Consider the following 20,337-nt stretch of genomic DNA (forward strand, 5'->3'; position numbering starts at 1 on the left):
ATGCACAGCTTCTCGCTCCCAGTCATCAACCAGCCTTCCACAATCCTCCATCCTGCTCCCTGCCTCCTCTCTCCCCTCTCTTCAATGATCCACTCCACACACACACACACACACACACACACATACACACACACACACACACACACGATCATTACTTTTAGCATGTTGCCAGAACTTTCCATATATACAGCAAGCAAAGAGATGTTAAATGCAATGCTCATTGATGTCTATGGCCATGGACTTATATAGCCTCTTTTCCTTACCCATTATTACACCTACAGTAATGTTATACTAACTTGTTTCTTCTGGGTGCAGCTATTCAGTTTCTGTGATGGCCTAATCATGCTCTTTTATCCACAGCATGTGTGTACAATGCTGGCATCAGGACAATTTATTAATGAAGGTTCCTACATTTGGAGGCAACTATGCAGTCAGGCACAACTACGCACTCAGGGGCAAACTAATTGTTCTATTTTGAGTGACAGGTTTTAGACCTATTGTTTCCCCACCTTAGCTTGAAGCTTAGATTTTGATTTCTTAATTCTTTCCTCATGTGATTAATTAAAAGCGTACAGCACTTATGTCTCACACTCACGAGATTAAGCCCTTTGCAAATGGTAGAATCACTGTGTTGAATTGTATTTTAAACATACTGGCTTAGAACCAGCAAAAAGGCTCCTTTGATGTTTTTTTGCCAGCAGGTCCTCATCAGCGCTCAAGTGTATATTTGACTGGTGGGGTTTGTATCAGACAACCAAGAAATGAAGACCATTATCAAGACTGACATGGGTCTTGTTTAAAAGGGAACAGACACCAAAATGGACTCTTTTGTGGTCAGGGCAACATTTAGTATTTGCTGGTGATTGCTTGAAATGAATGTGCATGCACAGTTGTGTGTGCTAGTGTGCATAATGAAACTAGGAAATGAGTGTTGGATAGAAAGCTAGCGGTGTTTCCAAGCTGTAATGTATGCACAGAAGCATCCAGTGTAACAAGAGCTCTGACTGTACAATCCCTGTGGTTTCCATTATTTTCACTGGGTCCGTTTTTAGGGTAAATGTTTCCAAATATAGTGCTGTCAACTAAATACAGACACTAGAATGAAATTTTCACTCTACAGCAGAGTGTGTGCTGATATGAAACTTCCTGGCAGATTAAAACTGTGTGCCAGACCGAGACTCGAACTCAGGACCTTTGCCTTTCGCGGGCAAGTGCTCTACCGACTGAGCTACCAAAGCACGACTCACGCCCCGTCCTCAACAGCTTTACTTCTGCCAGTACCTCGTCTCCTACCTTCCAAACTTTACAGAAGCTCTCCTGCGAACCTTACAGAACTAGCACTCCTGAAAGAAAGGATATTGCATAGACATGGCTTAGCCACAGCCTGGGGGATGTTTCTACAATGAAATTTTCACTCTACAGCGGAGTGTGCGCTGATATGAAACTTACTGGCAGATTAAAACTGTGTGCCGGACCGAGACTCGAACTCGGGACCTTTGCCTTTCGCGGGCAAGTGCTCTACCGACTGAGCTACCCAAGCACGACTCACGCCCTGTCCTTACAGCTTTACTTTAGTAGAGGGAAATTTCATTCTAGAAACATCCCCCAGGCTGTGGCTAAGCCATGTCTCCGCAATATCCTTTCTTTCAGGAGTGCTAATCCTGCAAGGTTCGCAGGAGAGCTTCTGTAAAGTTTGGAAGGTAGGAGACGAGGTACTGGCAGAAGTAAAGCTGTGAGGACGGGCCGTGAGTCGTGCTTGGGTAGCTCAGTCGGTAGAGCACTTGCCCGCGAAAGGCAAAGGTCCCGAGTACGAGTCTCAATCCGGCACACAGTTTTAATCTGCCAGGAAGTTTCATATCAGTGCACACTCCGCTGTAGAGTGAAAATTTCATTCTAGAAAAATCCCCCAGGCTGTGGCTAAGCCATGTCTCTGCAATATCCTTTCTTTCAGGAGTGCTAGTTCTGCAAGGTTCGCAGGAGAGCTTGTGTAAAGTTTGGAAGGTAGAAGACGAGGTACTGGCAGAAGTAAAGCTGTGAGGACGGGGCGTGAGTCGTGCTTGGGTAGCTCAGTCGGTAGAGCACTTGCCCGCGAAAGGCAAAGGTCCCGAGTTCGAGTCTCGGTCCGGCACATAGTTTTAATCTGCCAGGAAGTTTCAAATACAGACACAGTTATAATACCTGTGGAAAGGGGGGGGGGGTTATTGTTAGGGTAGGTATGACATGAAGTATTGACCTCAGTTGTCAGGCTTCCACACTTAATTTTTGTAACATTATTATTTCATTTACCTAATCATTTTAAAGCTCAATTTATTACACTGTCTAATTTCATTACACCTCTGCTCTAGTTTCATTGTGATTAAGAGATACTTGAATGTAAACAATTCTCATTTTGTAATTCCAGACTACCTTTCACAAGAAGTGAAACCAGCTTTCTGTTAGTATCTATGTAATGAACAAATGTACATATTAGGAACATTTTCCAATTAATAATCTTCATGATATAAGCAACTTTATATTAAAAAAAAAAACATTGTCAACCACAATTTATTTTGATTTTTCTATCAAAACATAAAAAAGCTTGTTATACAAGAAAAGTAAGGTTCTCATATCACTGGAGAAAACTGAAAAATCTACAGATCTGCATAAAAGTGTATGATCAGGACATCACAGAAATTAAACAGCTGCATCCAGAAGGAACAGTTAGTTTCACATTACTATAGGTGTAATATGAGGTAAGGAAAAGGGGGCTGTATATAGAAAAAATGGAATAGTCTCGGGACATAGACCTCAGTGAGTATTGTATTCAACAGTTCTTTGATTGCTGTAGTTTAGTAATAGACTTGGAAAGACATAAGATAGCACTTTTAACAATCTACAAGCCCTCAAATGTCATTAAGCAATTAGTGAAAGTACTAATTAGACTTCATAAACTTAACCGGGAAGTGATTGTATGTGGAGATTTCACTCCATCTCTGACAGTTCTTCAGTTCTGAATGAGGACACTTCAAATTAATGATGTACAGCTTCAGTTTGACCCCCACATTAACATTCCCAACAGTAATAGAAGAGCACAGTGCAACATCAACAGACTATTTATTTCTATATCAGTATGTCCTTAATGAAAGAGAGGTGAGCTCCATTATATCTGGTTTACCTGGCCACAATGGTCAGATGGTAGCAATAAAGTACCCCCAACAATCAGATTTAACTGAGACAGGGAAAGTAAAATCTCATAGAAATGTAAATGTTGACTCGGTTATACTGTTATCAGAGAATTTACAGGATGAAAATGAATAGAAGTTTACCAAGTGCACACATTAGATGAAAAATTTATTTCTTTATTGCACAATTCCTCAATGGGTCATTAACTAGGCCAAAATCATGGACTTTGTATTAAAAATTTCAATAACAGGGCAAGGACAACTTGCGGCATAATTAGGCATTAAAGAATAGGCTTAGCATAATAAATAACATCCAACTCCCTGATGACAGAAGAGATGAGGCAGATATATTAAATTCAAATTACTGACAGAAAATTCAATGATTTTTTCCTAACAATAGCTAAAAACAGAGACACAAAAAAGAAATAATCTACCAAAGGTCAATCTATTTTATTTGCTCAGACATCGCACACTCCACCACCAAGCACCAGTTTTGTAATACCATCTATTAGAAGTTCAGGGTGATTATAATTAAACTTTAAAAATGCTATCGAAATAACACCACTGGTCAGAACGACGCCAAATGGCAACGGAATATTATTGGAGAAGAGGGAAAACGTATGGCAGGAGAAAAAAAAGATAGTGCAAAAATTGCTGGTGCTGTATGTTGCTGTATGTATCAGAATACATACATGAAAACACTTGCCATGCACACAACCCATTGAAGTTGGTATAAAAACACCAGGTACATGGCTTTTCCTCCTTTCACATCTGCGACATTCGCCATAACTGTCTCAACGCAGGATCACGCTCTGCTTGAAAAGCTGCATTACAAGAATGATGACTGTGCACATGTCGCTCTGCAGAAGTTCCAGACACTGAAGGGTTTGAAAAAAGGTGTTGGTCTGATGACTGCCATGGGTCTGGAGAAAATGATTTGGAAATTCGAAAAAATGGGTTCTTTTGGTGTGCAACCTGGTGGAGGGAGGAAACGAACTGATTCGACATCAGTGGATGCAGTGGCTACAGAAATGCAGGAGGAGATGAATGGTGGTATGTTAACATGTATTGCACAGAGAATTGCCCAAACATTGGACATACCCGTGAGCAAGGTGCGTAAAATTCAACAAAACATCCTTCTTTGCTATCCATTCAAAATTACCCATGTGCACGAGTTGCTTTCTGTTGACCTGCCAGTGCACGAGTTGCTTTCTGTTGACCTGCCAGCAAGAGAGACCTTTGCTTTAGAATTTCTTGCTCGGATGGAAGTGGACAATGATCGGCCGTGGAAGATTTTGTAGACAGACGAAGCCCACTTCCATCTGACAAGATATGTCAATACACAGAACTGTCGAATATGGGCAACGGAAAATCCACACGCAAATCAATCAGTAGCACTTCATCCTGAACGGGTCATCGTGTGGTGCGGGTTTACGGCATCATTTATCATAGGGCCATATTTTTTTCGAACAGACAGGTGCTTCTGGTCCTGTTACCTGTTCCGTCACTGGTAAGTGCTATGAGGGTTCTTTGCGCAACCACGTCATTCCAGCTCTCCAACAGCATGGATGTGTGGATGGGATCATTTTTATGCAAGATGGTGCACGTCTGCACACTGCAAATGCAGTTAAGCAGGTACTGAAGTGCCATTTCGGAAATAATAGAATTATTAGCTGCCATTTCTCTACAGCCTGGCCCCAATTACCTGATCTTAATCCGTGTGGCTTCTGGCTGTGGGGCTATCTGAAAGAAGTTGTGTTCAGTGTTCCAATTGCAAACTTAGCTGCACTGAAGGCACACATTGAGCAACACATTCTGAATGTGATCCCAGAAACACTTCGATTAGTTGTGGAACATGCTGTTTCTCAATTTCAACTTGTAGCAGAAAATGGTAGACAGCATACTGAACATGTTTTGTGCCAGTCACACAGAAATTAATAAAGCAATTTGAGTTTGGCTGATACTTTTTATGTGGTTTTTGGCTTCAGGACAAATAAAAACTGATGTGATTGATGCTTTTTATGCAGATTTTAGCCTCAGGACAATTGAAAACTGATGTGAGTGATGTTTTCATGTGGTTTTTGGCTTCAGGACAATTAAAAACAAATTTTTCCCATCCAATGTGTAATGACCTTGGCGTGGTGGATAGGCTATGTAACTAACCGTATCACACCTGTACACCCATGCACACTGAGTAGTACAGTTTTTTTAACGTCAAATGTACACCTTAGGCATTGTTGTATGTTTCATTTGTCATTTGTAGTGGACCACTATTAAATTGCGATGCTTACAGCACTGTCTATTACTACATTTTGTAACTATTTATTTTTCTTTTGCCATGCATTTTCCCCCTTCTCCAATAACATACTATTGGAATTTTATGTCATTCTGACCAGTGGTGTTATTTCTACAGCAGTTTGAAAGTTTTACTTTAATTAGAATCATCCTTTATCATGAAAACCATTTTATTTCACCAAAAAGGAGTCACTCCTGGCTATGATGGTATTCCAACTAAAGTACTAAAATCTTGTGCTGACTTGGTAGCATCAGCTTTGAGTTACCTTTGAAACCAGTGAAAGGGTATTTCCTGAACGACTGAAGAATGTATTCATAACATATGTCGAAATGGTGGTAAGTAACTGACCTATAATTATAGACCCTGTCCTTCCCATATTCCCAAGTATCTTTGAGATGGTAGATTAGAACAGAATATTGAAGCATCTTTGTGCAAACAACCTTTTAACATTTGTTTGAATGGTATTTTCACCATTTGACTGTACAACTTCTTTATTCTACACTACTATCATGACTTTGGCATTAAGCCATTATGAAGTACAACAATGGTGGTTATAATTAGACTTTATTACATTAAGTCATTGTCAAGCTCTACTAAACTGGTAGATCTTGATGAGGACTTTGCTTAACAGAGTCTAATTATACCCAGAAATTGCACAGTCAAATGATGGAAATATCATTCAAACATTATTATATGATTGTGGCCTAAAAATATGAAAAGACCTCTTAACAAGTGCTCAGTTTAGCTTCTGTAAGGGTTTCTCTACTCAGAGAGCTCACAAACTTAATTCTAGTAGACCTAAACATAGCATTTTATGTAATCATGCTGAAGTATTTGATTGTGCAGTTCAGTTCATAAAATTCTGCTAGGGAAGTCAATATGGTATAGCATAAAATAACTTTCCCTTGATGGATGGAGTCATATCTTGAGAATAAAAAAACAGATGGTCATATTAGCAAATTATACAACAGGAATAAGACTAAATTTGGAGGGGGGAAACACAAAATACAATGACTCACAAGGTGCAGTGCATGACACACTCCCCTTTATGGCCTCCATAAATGATTTACCTGAGACAGTGGAGGACTTCAAAAACTGCAATTTTTATTGGTAACCAAGTACACTGATTAGGGACCCAAATAAATCCATACTACACAAAGATATCAAAATAATGGAGCATGTTTATAGCTGGTTCACAGCCAATACTTAATCATTTAACCTTGCAAAAACTCTTTGTTATACAACCTCAAGTCAATAAAAAGACTTACAATTATCAGAGTTAGGGAACAATGGACATACGCTGGATGAGGCTCTGTGTGTCAAGTCTTCATGCTTCTAGGAGGATAATAAACTGAGGTCGCACCAGCACATGGGTAAGTTAGCCAAAAATCTCAGTTCTGCCCATTCATTGCACTTGGAAATCTCTCTCACTGTGCTGATCCACAGACAGAATTGCTCATATGCCTTGAAATAGTCAGTCGGTCCATACTGTCCCATGGCATAATCTTCTGGGTTTATGCAGCTTATCCCAAAAAAGTAATTATTCTATACAAGTGTTCAATAAAAATCCTGTGTAAAGTTGATAAACTAGCGTACGGCATAATCCTCTTCAAAGACATAGGGTTTATTACACGTACATGCCAATAAATATATTTGCTTCCCTTATCCTCACAACACACAGATCCCTCTGAGCTTGTTGTCTGCACGATCTTCCTTTCCTTTTTAACCTCCCAACCTCCCCGAGCATTACTCTCTCTCTCTCTCTCTCTCTCTCTCTCTCTCTCTCTCTCTCTCTCTCTCTCTCTCTCTCTCTCTTTCTTTCTCTTTCTCTCCTCCATAGGAAAGAAAAAATAGTTCTGAAACCTAAAATAGTGTCTGTACAACTATATGTATGTACTGATAGCACTAAGCGCTTCGCCTCCTGTAGCTAAGCACTGACCAGCAATTCTGTCACAATATTATAATATACCACATGGTTATAATTAAATGTTCACTATTTAACATGTTATAACATCAAAACTAATTACCGTATGAGTACCAACCTTCGGTAGACTTAATGTCCAAAGAATGGAATGCATGATTTCCATGTGACCATCCAGTTCCAACTATGGCCACCAGGTGTCATGATCAGTCATCATGATTCACAGTCTCACACACCTGAACAATCACAGTGCACTTTTTGACGTGTCAACATGAACTTAAACAAAAGGAGCATGGCATTAATGGTGAAGCTTTATTATCAAATCAACAGTAATGCTGCAGCTGCACTTCAAGAAGTTCACTGTCTGAAAGGATTATGGAAGGGTCCTCTTTCTCTGCCTGCTGTGCAAAGCATGAAGAAGACATTCACATCAACTGTAGAACTGGGTGTCGCTCCAGGAAGAGGCCGACAACTGGTTGCGCCCCAGGTGGTTGATGAAATCGCTGTTGCTATGGCAGACAATGCTGCGCTCAATTCCCAATTGTCAGGTAGAGCACGTGCTGTGTCACGGAAGTTGAACATCCTGTGGTTCACTGTCAGAAGGCGCTTCGAACCACTCTCAAATGGTCTCCATACAAGACCCATACTGTACAGTAACTTGCACCACAGGACATACAATGCCATGTTGACTTCGCTCTCCATTTTCTCACAAGGATTGAAGTTGACGAGGGCTGGCCCTGGACCACACTTTGGACAGAAGCAGCCCACTTTTCTCTGACGGGTGAGGTGAACATACAGAATTGCTGAGTGTGGGGATCTTCACCTCCAGTCACTGTGAATGAAGTTCCTCTGTATGGTGAACATGTCAGCATATGGTGTGGCTTCACAGCCATGTTCATCATGGGCCGATTCGTTTTTGAACAGGTTAGTGCTCAAGGACCAAAGACGTGCAGTGTGACTGGGCAGTGCTATTGTGACATGCTTCACCATGATGTCTTACCTGCCCTACAGGAGAGAGTGACACTGAACTCAACAGTTTTCATGCAAGATGGGGCCCCATCACACATTGCTCGTGAAGTTCACCTGCTTCTTGCAAACACATTTGGAAATGATCGAATTATCAGCCGATTGCCTCCAAATGCTTGACTGTCACGATCACCTGATCTCACTCGCTGTGATTCCTGGTTGTAGGGCTACCTGAAGGAAAGTGTTTACCAGGGGAACATTCACAGATGTGCTCATCTGAAGCACAGCGTATCGAGAGAGGTAACCAGCATACCTACAGACATGCTTCGTTCTGCTGTGCAAAATACAATCTCGCTCTTTCAGACTTTTCTGGACTCTGATGGGCACCACATTGAGCATCTTTTGTAGCAGTAATGGTATCAGTATGTAATGGTATGATGTACCATAGCAGCACATTAAAGTGTTTCAATTGAATTAATTCTGCATTATCTCTCTTCCCCATGACCTTGACATTAATGCTACCAAGTTTGGTACTCGTACAGTAATTAGTTTCCGTGGTAAAACATATTAAATAGGGAAAGTTTAATTATAACAACCCAGTATATGCTCCCTAATGGTATTTGTGGTTAGTAACAAAATTGGATTTAGGATGAACTGTGCAATTTGCAATCACAATACCAGAACTAGAAAATAATTTCGACATAGATTATGCATCCCTCTTTAGGGTTCAAATCGAAAATCCCCAGATATTCAGAAATGAAGATAATAATATCTCATTAGCCACTCTTCCTCCAATTTATCAGAATCTTTATTCCAAAGGATATAAATTCTGCACCACTCTTAATGTTTGTTTTAAGTAGATCTGGACTGTGTCAGTACACAGATAATTGATATTGGTCTGTATAAAAAGCACATAGCATGTTTGAAATAGCAGATAAAATCAGCAGCTAAGTAATAGAACATGAGTGGTAGTATTTTGCAGAGTGGCTGTTTTTCTCCTAATACACATACGAGGTGTGATCAAAAAGCAACAGGAATTTTTGTTTTTCTAAAAGCATCTTTATTTACACATCAACATCACCTTCATCCCTTTCAAAATACCCTTCAGATACAACACACTTGTGCCAGCATATTTTTCACACTAAATTTAATGCAGATTCTTTGATCCATCTTTTTTGGAAAGTAAAAATTCACCGAGCCGAAAAAACACACAATCTTTTTGACTGTCAACAATAAACCAAATTTTCCAAAACACACAAAAATGCAAACATACACCAGGATCATGTGTACCAAGAAGAACAAAAATCTAAAAATCATATGTATAAAACACACGAAATTAAAGAATTCCTGTTACTTTTTTATAACACCTCATAAACAGGATTGTTAGTACCTCCCAGGTTTTAGAAGATGACTGTATAAAACTACAAGACATACAGAAAATGGACATGTATCAGTGCAATATGGATACTGCTTGTGATGCAGGAAACTTCAGTACATGTGGAAGATCATATGCATACAATTCACTGAAGTCACTAAGACAGTAGCCTGCTTTACAAATCTGTTCACTGGGCTGCCTGCTATTGGGCACAGCGGATGATTTGTCTGCATGTTCTGATGTGCCTGCCTCCTTGTTGTGCACACTCTACTTTTTCTACAGTGCATATAACCATTTTAAACTTGGAGAGATGCCCTACCCATTGATATGCGTCATTTTTCTTCACATCTTGTAGGTTTCACGCAATTGTTTTCTGAAGCATTGGTGGTAATTAACAATAATCCGATATGAAGTAAGCTAGAAATTATACCATTATCATCTGTGTGAGTAGATTAGCCCTAGTTAAAAACTGTTTTTACTATACTTCATATACATAGCCAGCAGCGATTGCTTCTGACTATTAATGAATACCTTGACCCATTCCATCTCCCTGAATGCTCTCCTTCATAACAGGATTAATGGAACATGCTATGTGAATGAATGAATGAATGAATGAATGAATAAATGCAGTCTCACAACAATAAAATTCAAAAGTGTTGTTGTCTTTCCTCATTTTTGATTATTGTTTACTCTCTGTAATGTCCATTACAGTGAACTGGCTGTACAGTTCCCTATTTTCCACTGCTAATTTTTAAAGGACGTTTACCTAATTAAAACAGGAATTCTCCATAAAACAAAACTTCTCACAGCACTAAACAGAGTGCTTTATGATACTATTGTTAATTACATATATCATGTTTATCAGCTGTTTCCTGAGAGCTATATGTTGATATGGATAGATTGATCACTTTGTGGAGCAAAACAGTCCCATACTTGAAATTTATCACAGCGCCAATGCAATGAAAAGGTACCATTAAAAATATAAATATGGACTGCCTCCACATCCATTTGGGAGACATCATTAGCATGTTCTTTTTCAGGTAAAAATCAAAGATGATAAAAGGAGGAAATGTGAGACTGCAGCAAACAGGACATTTCTTTCAGAAGCCAGAGTCAAATAACTGATACTGCCAGTGATGCACAAAAGAAATCCACACAACATAATAGGTTTCACACTGATACAGTCTATGGTGGATAATTTGATAAGGTATGATACAAACAAACACTTGACTCTTACATTACATCTGCTTGGGTCTGAGCAACAGATTAGCACAAAGCAAAAAAGAATAAGGAAAAATGAAAATGACAAAACTGATAAATATTAATTTATATGAAGCTCAGATGATCCCAGTGGGTCATGTGGTCCTGCCTTTTGGGGATTTTAAAGTTCTGTCACCTACCAAGCTTGGCACACACTGTCAAAGTGATGCTCCCTAGTGACTGTTTTCGTGGCCTGGAGCCCACAGCGGTCAGAGATGTAGTCTCTTCTCTCATGATGCACAGTAAAATAGAACTAGTGAGCACTATGCGCCATCTCTAGCAGTTGTGGTGAAAGGTGTTTTCCTCCTTGAATAGCAGAGATGTACATAAATGTTGCAATAGGTTCTCATCCAGCTGTCATGTGCAGCACAGTGGAGTTGCATAGTATTTAGTATTCTCCTAAGTAGCAGAAGTTCTTTGAGTATATTGCTCAACTATCTGATAGAGTTGTTAACTTCTGCCAGCTATGGTTGGAGTTGATTTCATGTACTATGGACCAGCAAGTTGCTGTGTGTGTGGTTTCCCATTGTGTTGCATGTGCGTGTGTGATTGGATCAGACATGTATTACACATTCAGAAATCTATTTTGGCTCACTCCAGAATGTTCCCATAATGAAGGGTTGTTGGTGATCGGGGTTACATGCATTATCTTTTCATTGGAGAACCATGTGATGGGTTGTTGTTGTTGTTGTGGTCTTCAGGCCTGAGACTGGTTTGATGCAGCTCTCCATGCTACTCTATCCTGTGCAAGCTTCTTCATTTCCCAATACGTACTGCAACATACATCCTTCTGAATCTGCTTAGTGTATTCATCTCTTGGTCACCCTCTACGATTTTTACCCTCCATGCTGCCCTCCAATGCTAAATTAGCGATCCCTTGATGCCTCAGAACATGACCTACCAACCAATACCTTCTTCTTGTCAAGTTGTGCCACAAACTCCTCTTCTCCCCAATTCTATTCAATACCTCCTCATTAGTTATGTGATCTACCCATCTAATCTTCTGCATTATTCTGTAGCACCACATTTCAAAAGTTTCTATTCTCTTCTTGTCGAAACTATTTATCGTCCATGTTTCACTTCCATACATGGCTACACTCCATACAAATACTTTCAGAAACGACTTCCTGACACTTAAATCTATACTCGATGTTAACAAATTTCTCTTCTTCAGAAACGCTTTCCTTGCCATTGCCAGTCTACATTTAATATCCTCTCTACTTCAACCATCATCAGTTATTTTGCTCCCCAAATAGCAAAATTCCTTTACTATTTTAAGTGCTCATATCCTAATCTAATTCCCTCAGCATCACCTGACTTAATTTGACTACATTCCATTATGCTCGTTTTGCTTTTGTTGATGTTCATCTTATATCCTCCTTTCAAGACACTGTCCATTCTGTTTAACTGCTCTTCCAAGTCCTTTGCTGTCCCTGACAGAATTACAATGTCATCGGCGAACCTCAAAGTTTTTATTTCTTCTCCATGGATTTTAATACCTACTCTGAATTTTTCTTTTGTTTCCTTCACTGCTTGCTCAATATACAGATTGAATAACATCGGGGAGAGGCTACAACCCTGTCTCACTCCCTTCCCAACCACTGCTTCCCTTTCATGCCCCTCGACTCTTGTAACTGCCATCTGGTTTCTGTACAAATTGTAAATAGCCTTTCGCTCCCTGTAGTTTACCCCTGCCACCATCAGAATTTGAGAGTATTCCAATCAACATTGTCAAAAGCTTTCTCCAAGTCTACAAATGCTAGAAACATAGGTTTGCCTTTTCTTAATCTAGCTTCTAAGACAAGTCGTAGAGTCTCAAGTGTTCCCATATTTCTACGGAATCCAAACTTATCTTCCCCGAGGTCGGCTTCTACCAGTTTTTCCATTCGTCTGTAAAGAATTCACGTTAGTATTTTGCATCCGTGACTTATTAAACTGATAGTTCGGTAATTTTCACATCTGTCAACACCTGCTTTCTTTGGGAACTGAATTATTATATTCTTCTTGAAGTCTGAGGGTATTTTGCCTGTCTCATACGTTTTGCTCACCAGATGGTACAGTTTTGTCAGGACTGGCTCTCCCAAGGCCGTCAGTAGTTCTAATGGAATGTTGTCTACTCCTGGGGCCTTGTTTCGACTCAGGTCTTTCAGTGCTCTGTCAAACTCTTCACGCAGTATCATATCTCCCATTTCATCTTCATCTACATCCTCTTCCCTTTCTATAATATTGCCCTCAAGTACATCGCCCTTGTATAGTCCCTCTATATATCCTTCCACCTTTCTGCCTTCCCTTCTTTGCTTAGAACTGGGTTTCCATCTGAACTCTTGATATTCATACAAGTGGTTCTCTTTTCTCCAAAGGTCTCTTTAATTTTCCTGTAGGCAGTATCTATCTTACCCCCTAGTGAGATAAGCCTCTACATCCTTACATTGGTCCTCTAGCCATGCCTACTTAGCCATTTTGCACTTCCTGTCTATCTCATTCTTGAGACATTTGTATTCCTTTTTGCCTGCTTCATTTACTGCATTTTTATATTTTCTCCTTTCATCAATTAAATTCAATATTTCTTCTGTTACCCAAGGGTTTCTACTAGCCCTCGTCTTTTTACCTACATGATCCTCTGCTGCCTCCACTATTTCATCCCTCAGAGCTACCCATTCTTCTTCTACTGTATTTCATTCCCCCATTCTTGTCAATTGTTCCCTTATGCTCTCCCTGCAACTCTGTACAACCTCTGGTTTAGTCAGTTTACCCAGTTCCCATCTCCTTAAATTCCCACCTTTTTGCAGTTTCTTCAGTTTTAATCTACAGCTCATAACCAATAGATTGTGGTCGGAGTCCACATCTGCCCGTGGAAATGTCTTACATTTTAAAACCTGGTTCCTAAATCTCTGTCTTACCATTATATAATCTATTGAAACCTGTCAGTATCTCCAGGCTTCTTCCATGTATACAACCTCCTTTTATGATTCTTGAACCAAGTGTTAGTTATGATTAAGTTGTGCTCTGTGCAAAATTCTACCAGGCAGCTTCCTCTTTCATTTCTTCCCCCCAATCCATATTCACCTACTACATTTCCTTCTCTTCATTTTCCTACTATCGAATTCCAGTCACCCATGACTATTAAATTTTTGCCTCCTTTCACTGTCTGTATAATTTCTTTTATCCCATCATACATTTCTTCAATTTCTTCGTCATCTGCAGAGCTAGTTTGCATATAGACTTGTAATACTGTCGTAGGTGTGGGCTTTGTGTCTATCTTTGCCACAATAATGCGTTCACTATGTTGTTTGTGTTAACAACTCCTATTTTTTTTATTCATTATTAAACCTACTCCTGCATTACCCCTATTTGATTTTGTATTTATAACCCTGTATTCACCTGACCAAAAGTCTTGTTCCTCCTGCCACTGAACTTCGCTGATTCCCACTATATCTAACTTTAACCTATCCATTTTCCTTTTTAAATTTTCTAATCTACCTGCCTGATTAAGGGATGGGTTATTTATTCGTATTTGTTGGTCTGAGGTTTTGCACCAATGAGTATGTGCGTTTTTGGTTGTGTTAGACAACAATGTCTAGGGAAATTGGTTCTGGCTCACTTTATGAGGTTTTGAAGTGCTGTGTGTCTGCTAATGGAGACATTTACATTCTCTGTATATGCAAAATGTGCAAAAGAACAAGGACCAATAGTTTATTTGTCTGATGCTTTGTACCATCAACTGTCAATTGAGATACTTGAGTAGTGGAATTGATTACATTCCTGTATCAGTTTCATATCCCAAAGATTGCACCATTTGCATAGTGAGTTCAGTGACGCAGAACAAAATCTGCAGGGAGTTATATGCAGTGCAGTGTGCTCCTGCAAGTTGGAGTGTTTTTGGTATGTTTCTCTCAGCTGTCACATGATTTGGTAACTCACATGTGAATTGTGACAGTATCAACTTGCATCAGCCGTTTTCTATTAGCAGCAGCTTAGTGTTGTTTCCTGCTGAGGACATCAACAAGCTGATCTCAGAGTGGTTCTGTGTCGAGTTTGGCGAGTGCATCTGTTCCCAGTCAGTCACACACCACATCTTGGAAAATTTGTTTTGGTTTAAGCAAGTGTTTCCGCAATTATGCATGCTTTGTGACTTAGGTTGCATTTTGATTTATCCTCATTTGCAAACTGAGCAGAAGGCAAGTTTCTAATAGTTTACTTGGCTGTTGTTTTGTACTACCTTTTGTTTTGAGATCATTGACTTTGTGCAATCCGACAGAAACCTTGTGTCAATCCCCTGTATCTGTGATTGCATGATACAGTTAGTGAGTTTATAGATGGGAGAAAAATTAATTTTGCACCTCAGTCAGGATGAAATGACTGGTAAATCTTGCTTGTGTATTGTATGGAATCTTGACCAGCTATAGCTGAATATGGTTGTCATAATGAAGACCAGCTGGGCCACTGCTGTTTGAATTGTTACTTGGTCGGGCATGTCCCAGTTTGGGTTGTGGTTTGCAAGAGCCTTATCTAAGAGAGCATGAAATTTACCTGGTCATATTTTATTAATTTGTCTTAATCTTGTTGGCTGTCTGTGTACTGAATGAATGTGTACACATCTAAATATGTTGTTGCTATGTGCTGCTCAGCTTGCTTTCGTATTCTTGTTGTGTGTTCCGCATTCTCTGTGTATTCAACACATGTCTGCCTGTCACTTCTGAGTTGTCGCATTGTACCTTGCATTTTCTCATTGAGTATTTTGGTTTTCTAATCTTAGTGTCTGTGCTGAATGCACATCTGCATGTGTATCTTAAGTGGTTGTCTTGTGTTGATTAGTTTCTGGTTTGTGTTGATTACTGTTAGCTGGTGCATTCTCTGTCAGCAGCAAAACTCTACAGCAAGAGCTGTTCTAATTCTAGGAGTGATAAGTAAGTGTAGAGCGTTGATGTGCAGGGCATTTATGTGCATGAAGGCTACTGCCATATGCTTCTGTTCTTTTGTTAGTATCGACCAGCCTATGCTTGTCCAGTTATAAAGGAGCTTAGTCCCCAATATAAACTGAAATTCTAGATTAAGCTACAGCTAGTGCCATTTACCATAAATGGATTATCACCCAATAGTTGAGTAATTTCATTTGATAAATGGTTACTGCCTTAGTTTTAAGTGACATGTTGCCATTAAAGTTATTGAAAAGTGAATGAGCACTCTAGGCTAAGTAGCAGCTTGGCTGTAGCTTAGTGATCATCTGCCACTGTTTTTACTAATGTGTAGCAACCATTATTACTAACCAGGTACACGGTAATGTGTGTGTTGTGTAGCTAACTACTCTGGCATGAATGTTTGTCAATCATTAGCAGTTGTTGCCTTCACATTTAATATTTACTGACATCAGGATTTTATTATTTGGAGCCATTATTTAACTGTGTGCATTTTGCTCAAGTCTTAACTGAATGTTTTTATTTGGTATAGGTTTTAAATGTTGTCAGCTACTGGTGCTTGCATATAATAAGCAGGCACACTGGATTCCCTTCTCATTTACAAATTATCACTTCACAATGTCAGGAGCTGACACACGTCAAGTAACATTTGAAAGCTTGCATTTCAGGTATCTATGACTATTTGATTGCCATTGAAGTGGAAATTAACATAATGGATAAAGCTGTCTATAGCTTACTCGTCTGTAGTGGGTTGTAACTGACATATGACAAATTACAGAACTTTTGATATTACCATGTTATAAGTTAAGGTTTACAGCCAGTCATATTTCATTGTTATCTTTCTTCAGCTAAGCTTAAATGAGACAGTGTTGGCCACCCAGTAGTGGTGGATAAAGAGGACGACTTCTCAAATATACAGCACATGAGTGAAAGAAACCAGCTGATGTCACTTTTGTTTCCGCATCCTTTTGCCCTTTTATCACCTTGTCCCCTCTTCCCATCACCATATTCTTATCACATCCTTTTTGTTTTGCATTCACTTTTCTTTTCTTTGCATTCATGCACTGCATTTCTTCATTATTATTTAAATATTTTTTTCATACCTGTTATCCTAATCTGGCTTCTGAACTGCATACAACTCAACTCACTACAAGGAATCCGGAATCTGTATATGGATCAATAGCCCTCTATTGCTATTCTTTCCCTACACCCTGCATTACTCTTCGTCCAAGCTTTGAAATGACTTTTCTTCTCCTTCACAGCACATGTGCATATACTTGTTCCTTCTTCCTGCTTTAAGCAAAAACTGTCACAGCTGATACAAAGATACTCCTCATCCATCACATATGCTTTTTGGACCTAAATTAAATGTATCATACACGCACACTACAATAAGATTACCTTGATACGTTCGTCCTGGGAGCGTGACTGTTGGTCAGGTGCAGCCTGCTGCTTTCCGAGGCGTTTCACTTCATCATCTTTCACTTTCAACTCATGTTCCAAGGTCTCCACTCGTTGCCTTAGAGCTTGTAGTTCTTTTCGCAGTTCTGCTGCTGCATCAGCATTTCCTGTTTGCAAAAATGTATCTTAGTCAACCAAAACTTACTTAGTATCATATCATTACCAAAAATAACAAATGAATTCCCTATACAAAACTTATGTGGTCACCATTAGGAATCCATGCACAATAAAACTAGTCTGCAAAGACTGAGGCAAAAATATTTTTGGACAATATTATCAATGACACTAGTTGGTATACTTCCTGCACAAATTGTAAGACATTCATTCTGTGCTGTTTCCTGCACAATTTAACAATGTTTATCCTGTTTAATGAAGCACGAAATAGAACTGACAAAAAGACAGAAAAACAAAAAGTGCCATTTTATTTGTGGTGTTTAAAATTCCAAGATCAGAAAATACAGGCACACTGAAGAAACAAGTATAAAAAACTGATAAGACTACAGAATACAACAATCCAACACATTACAAGTTTGTGCCAAGCCAGTCCTGTAAAGAAGCATTCAGATAACTACAATTACAAGCTGTTCCTTATACACAATGTTATCTGGTGCTTGGAAAAACTGATTCATTTAAGTGAGAATAATCCAGCACATTCTGGAAGTAGTATCTACAATATACTGAAAAGTAACATAAAAGGGCGAGGAATGAAATCACTATTTAGGAATAAAGTAAGATGTTACCTTGATTCAAACTTAAATATTTTAAAAGACTGTTTAGGTGCTAGACAAAAACTGAACTGTGTAATCATAAATCAAAGGAACCTATTCTATAAATTATTATCAAGATAGTTTCTGCTGCTTTCTTTTGTCTGTATCAAGTACTTCTGGAAAAATGATGACCTGCCAGGATGAGCATTAGCAATGGTAAGGATCAAATGTTTTAGGTGGCAGACTAAATAAACTTTAGTGCGGGTATTTTATTTTGGCCTATATAGAAGGTGGTCAGAAACAGTCTGAAAAACTTGTAAGGGTGTTGCAGGCTACGTTGTGCTGAAAAATAATTGTTAAGAAAAAAATTTGATTGATTTTGCTGTTTCCAATTTAAATAGTATTGAAGTAGCCAATCAGGCCACTGTGTGTGCAAATTCAAGTGGCCCACCAGATACAAAGTATCAGTATACAAAGTATCAGTAACGTAGGCAATAGTGCACGAGACTGCTCAGCCTTTGGTTTGGGTTCTATCATTTACTACTATCATATGTTCAATTTTTGTATCATGCTCTTGTTCAATTTTAGGAAAGCAAATGATGAACATGTTTGGCAACACCGACTCTGGCAGGCCACTTGAATTTGCATGTGTAACAGCCTATTGGCTAACTTCAATGCTAATTAACCCCTGCATCACCCTTACAAGCTTTTCAGACTGTTTCTGACCATCCCGTATAACATTACTTGCAGATTTCACTTATTATAATATAGTATTGATGGTTAAAGTTGTGAAATGATATCAAAATGTGATGAAAACTAACCACCACCACAGTATAAACTATATTTATTTTGAAAACTCATATTGAGTACAGTTTACCAAACTGCTGCATCATGAACATATTCGAGTGCTCCCTCATCCAATCTGACAACGAGCTGTATTTGTGGAATGTCTGTCAGCACAAATTCATCTCTAAAATTTACTTCCACATCTCTCATCAATACAACACATTAATCTGCAATCTGGTATGCCATTATTTAGAGCTGTGACATCTGCTGGAGCATTGCACACATTTGTCACAATGTGAGATTAACAATTTACAAACTGCGTAGTTTTGAAATTGCTGCCACCTTTCGTCCCAAAGCTTACAACCATACCAGCATTTCATAACGAGGAAGGAAAAAAAAAGTTAAAGTTGCATATAGTCAGATCGGCTGATACATAGTTATCTGCAGAGAGACAGAAAGGCTGGCCAATTAGTCCAGTGAAACTGTCAGAAAAAAAGCCTGTACCTTGCAAAAGGTGGGGTAGAAGATTTTATTTTTTTAACTCGTTCATATTGTTGGAAAGGTTAGAAAACCAAGTTTTGCCAACAACATTTCTCTTGGGAAAACTTTCTGCAGTCTCCTAAAATTTCGGACTTTTTTCAGTTTCTTTCAAAATATCTCAATTTCATTTGCTCCTATCGCTTTGACGTCTATTTTCTTTTTTAAATAGCACAAAATTCTCTACAAATTTGATTTTTTCCATTTTTTTCTACTCCCAATATCTAAGGCGCTACAGAGCGTAAAAAAAAATACCATTTTTTCAAATTTCGAGCAAAGTGGCAAATTACCTAATTTTTGAACACTGTTATTTCAGTTTCTATTTGTGTGTTATAAACATATTACTCATCATGTTATTCATTGGAATTTACCATCTCACTCTGCTGCAGGGCCAGGACAAACAGCATCATATTCAGTAACTACGAACACATTCACGTCGGACTGCGTGAAGTTTATTTGTGTTACAATATGTAATACGACTGCATGCAGGTGCCGTACATTTTCTACAGTTGATTGATGTTAATGATCAGTTATAAGAAAAAGTATGTTGGAATTGTTCTTTAGCAGACAAAAGCATATTTATTCTTTGGCAGGCGGAAGGCAATTATCTCTAGTGATTGTTCACAGCGCGCTGACAGCTATTAGCACTCAACAATAAGGGTCCCGCAGTTTGGAGTCGCTTCCATTCAGTATATGTTGTGGTGCTGAAAATGAGTATGTCTGACATGAATTTGTGTTTCATTTGCGAAAAAACTGTGGTGAGTGGTGGATGCAATGTGAAAAAGAAAGGACTGAGCACACTTATCGATTGTAGTGCTAAACGCAGAGAGTCTGCTCACACCCGTTTTTTGAAAACGCTCAGTGAAGTGATGGTGCATGAAGCATGCTACAAGAAGTACATTAATGAGAGAATGATAGCAGCTAGCCTTCGACATCCTCAGGAACCAACAG

At 39.0% G+C, this 20,337-nt stretch overlaps 1 protein-coding gene across 4 annotated transcripts in view; it reads right to left on the reverse strand.

The window, feature by feature from the left end:
- The window catches only part of LOC126484047 (homer protein homolog 2), a 384,728-nt gene that overhangs the window by 27,715 nt on the left and 336,676 nt on the right, over positions 1-20,337 (reverse strand). For all 4 annotated transcript variants that reach the window (XM_050107389.1, XM_050107387.1, XM_050107388.1 and 1 more), the window contains exon 8: positions 17,297-17,463. In XM_050107389.1, the coding sequence (XP_049963346.1) occupies positions 17,297-17,463 (167 nt within the window). The remainder of the gene's footprint in view (positions 1-17,296; positions 17,464-20,337) is intronic.

Source organism: Schistocerca serialis, chromosome 6 (assembly GCF_023864345.2).
Source record: "Schistocerca serialis cubense isolate TAMUIC-IGC-003099 chromosome 6, iqSchSeri2.2, whole genome shotgun sequence".
NCBI lineage: Eukaryota > Metazoa > Arthropoda > Insecta > Orthoptera > Acrididae > Schistocerca > Schistocerca serialis.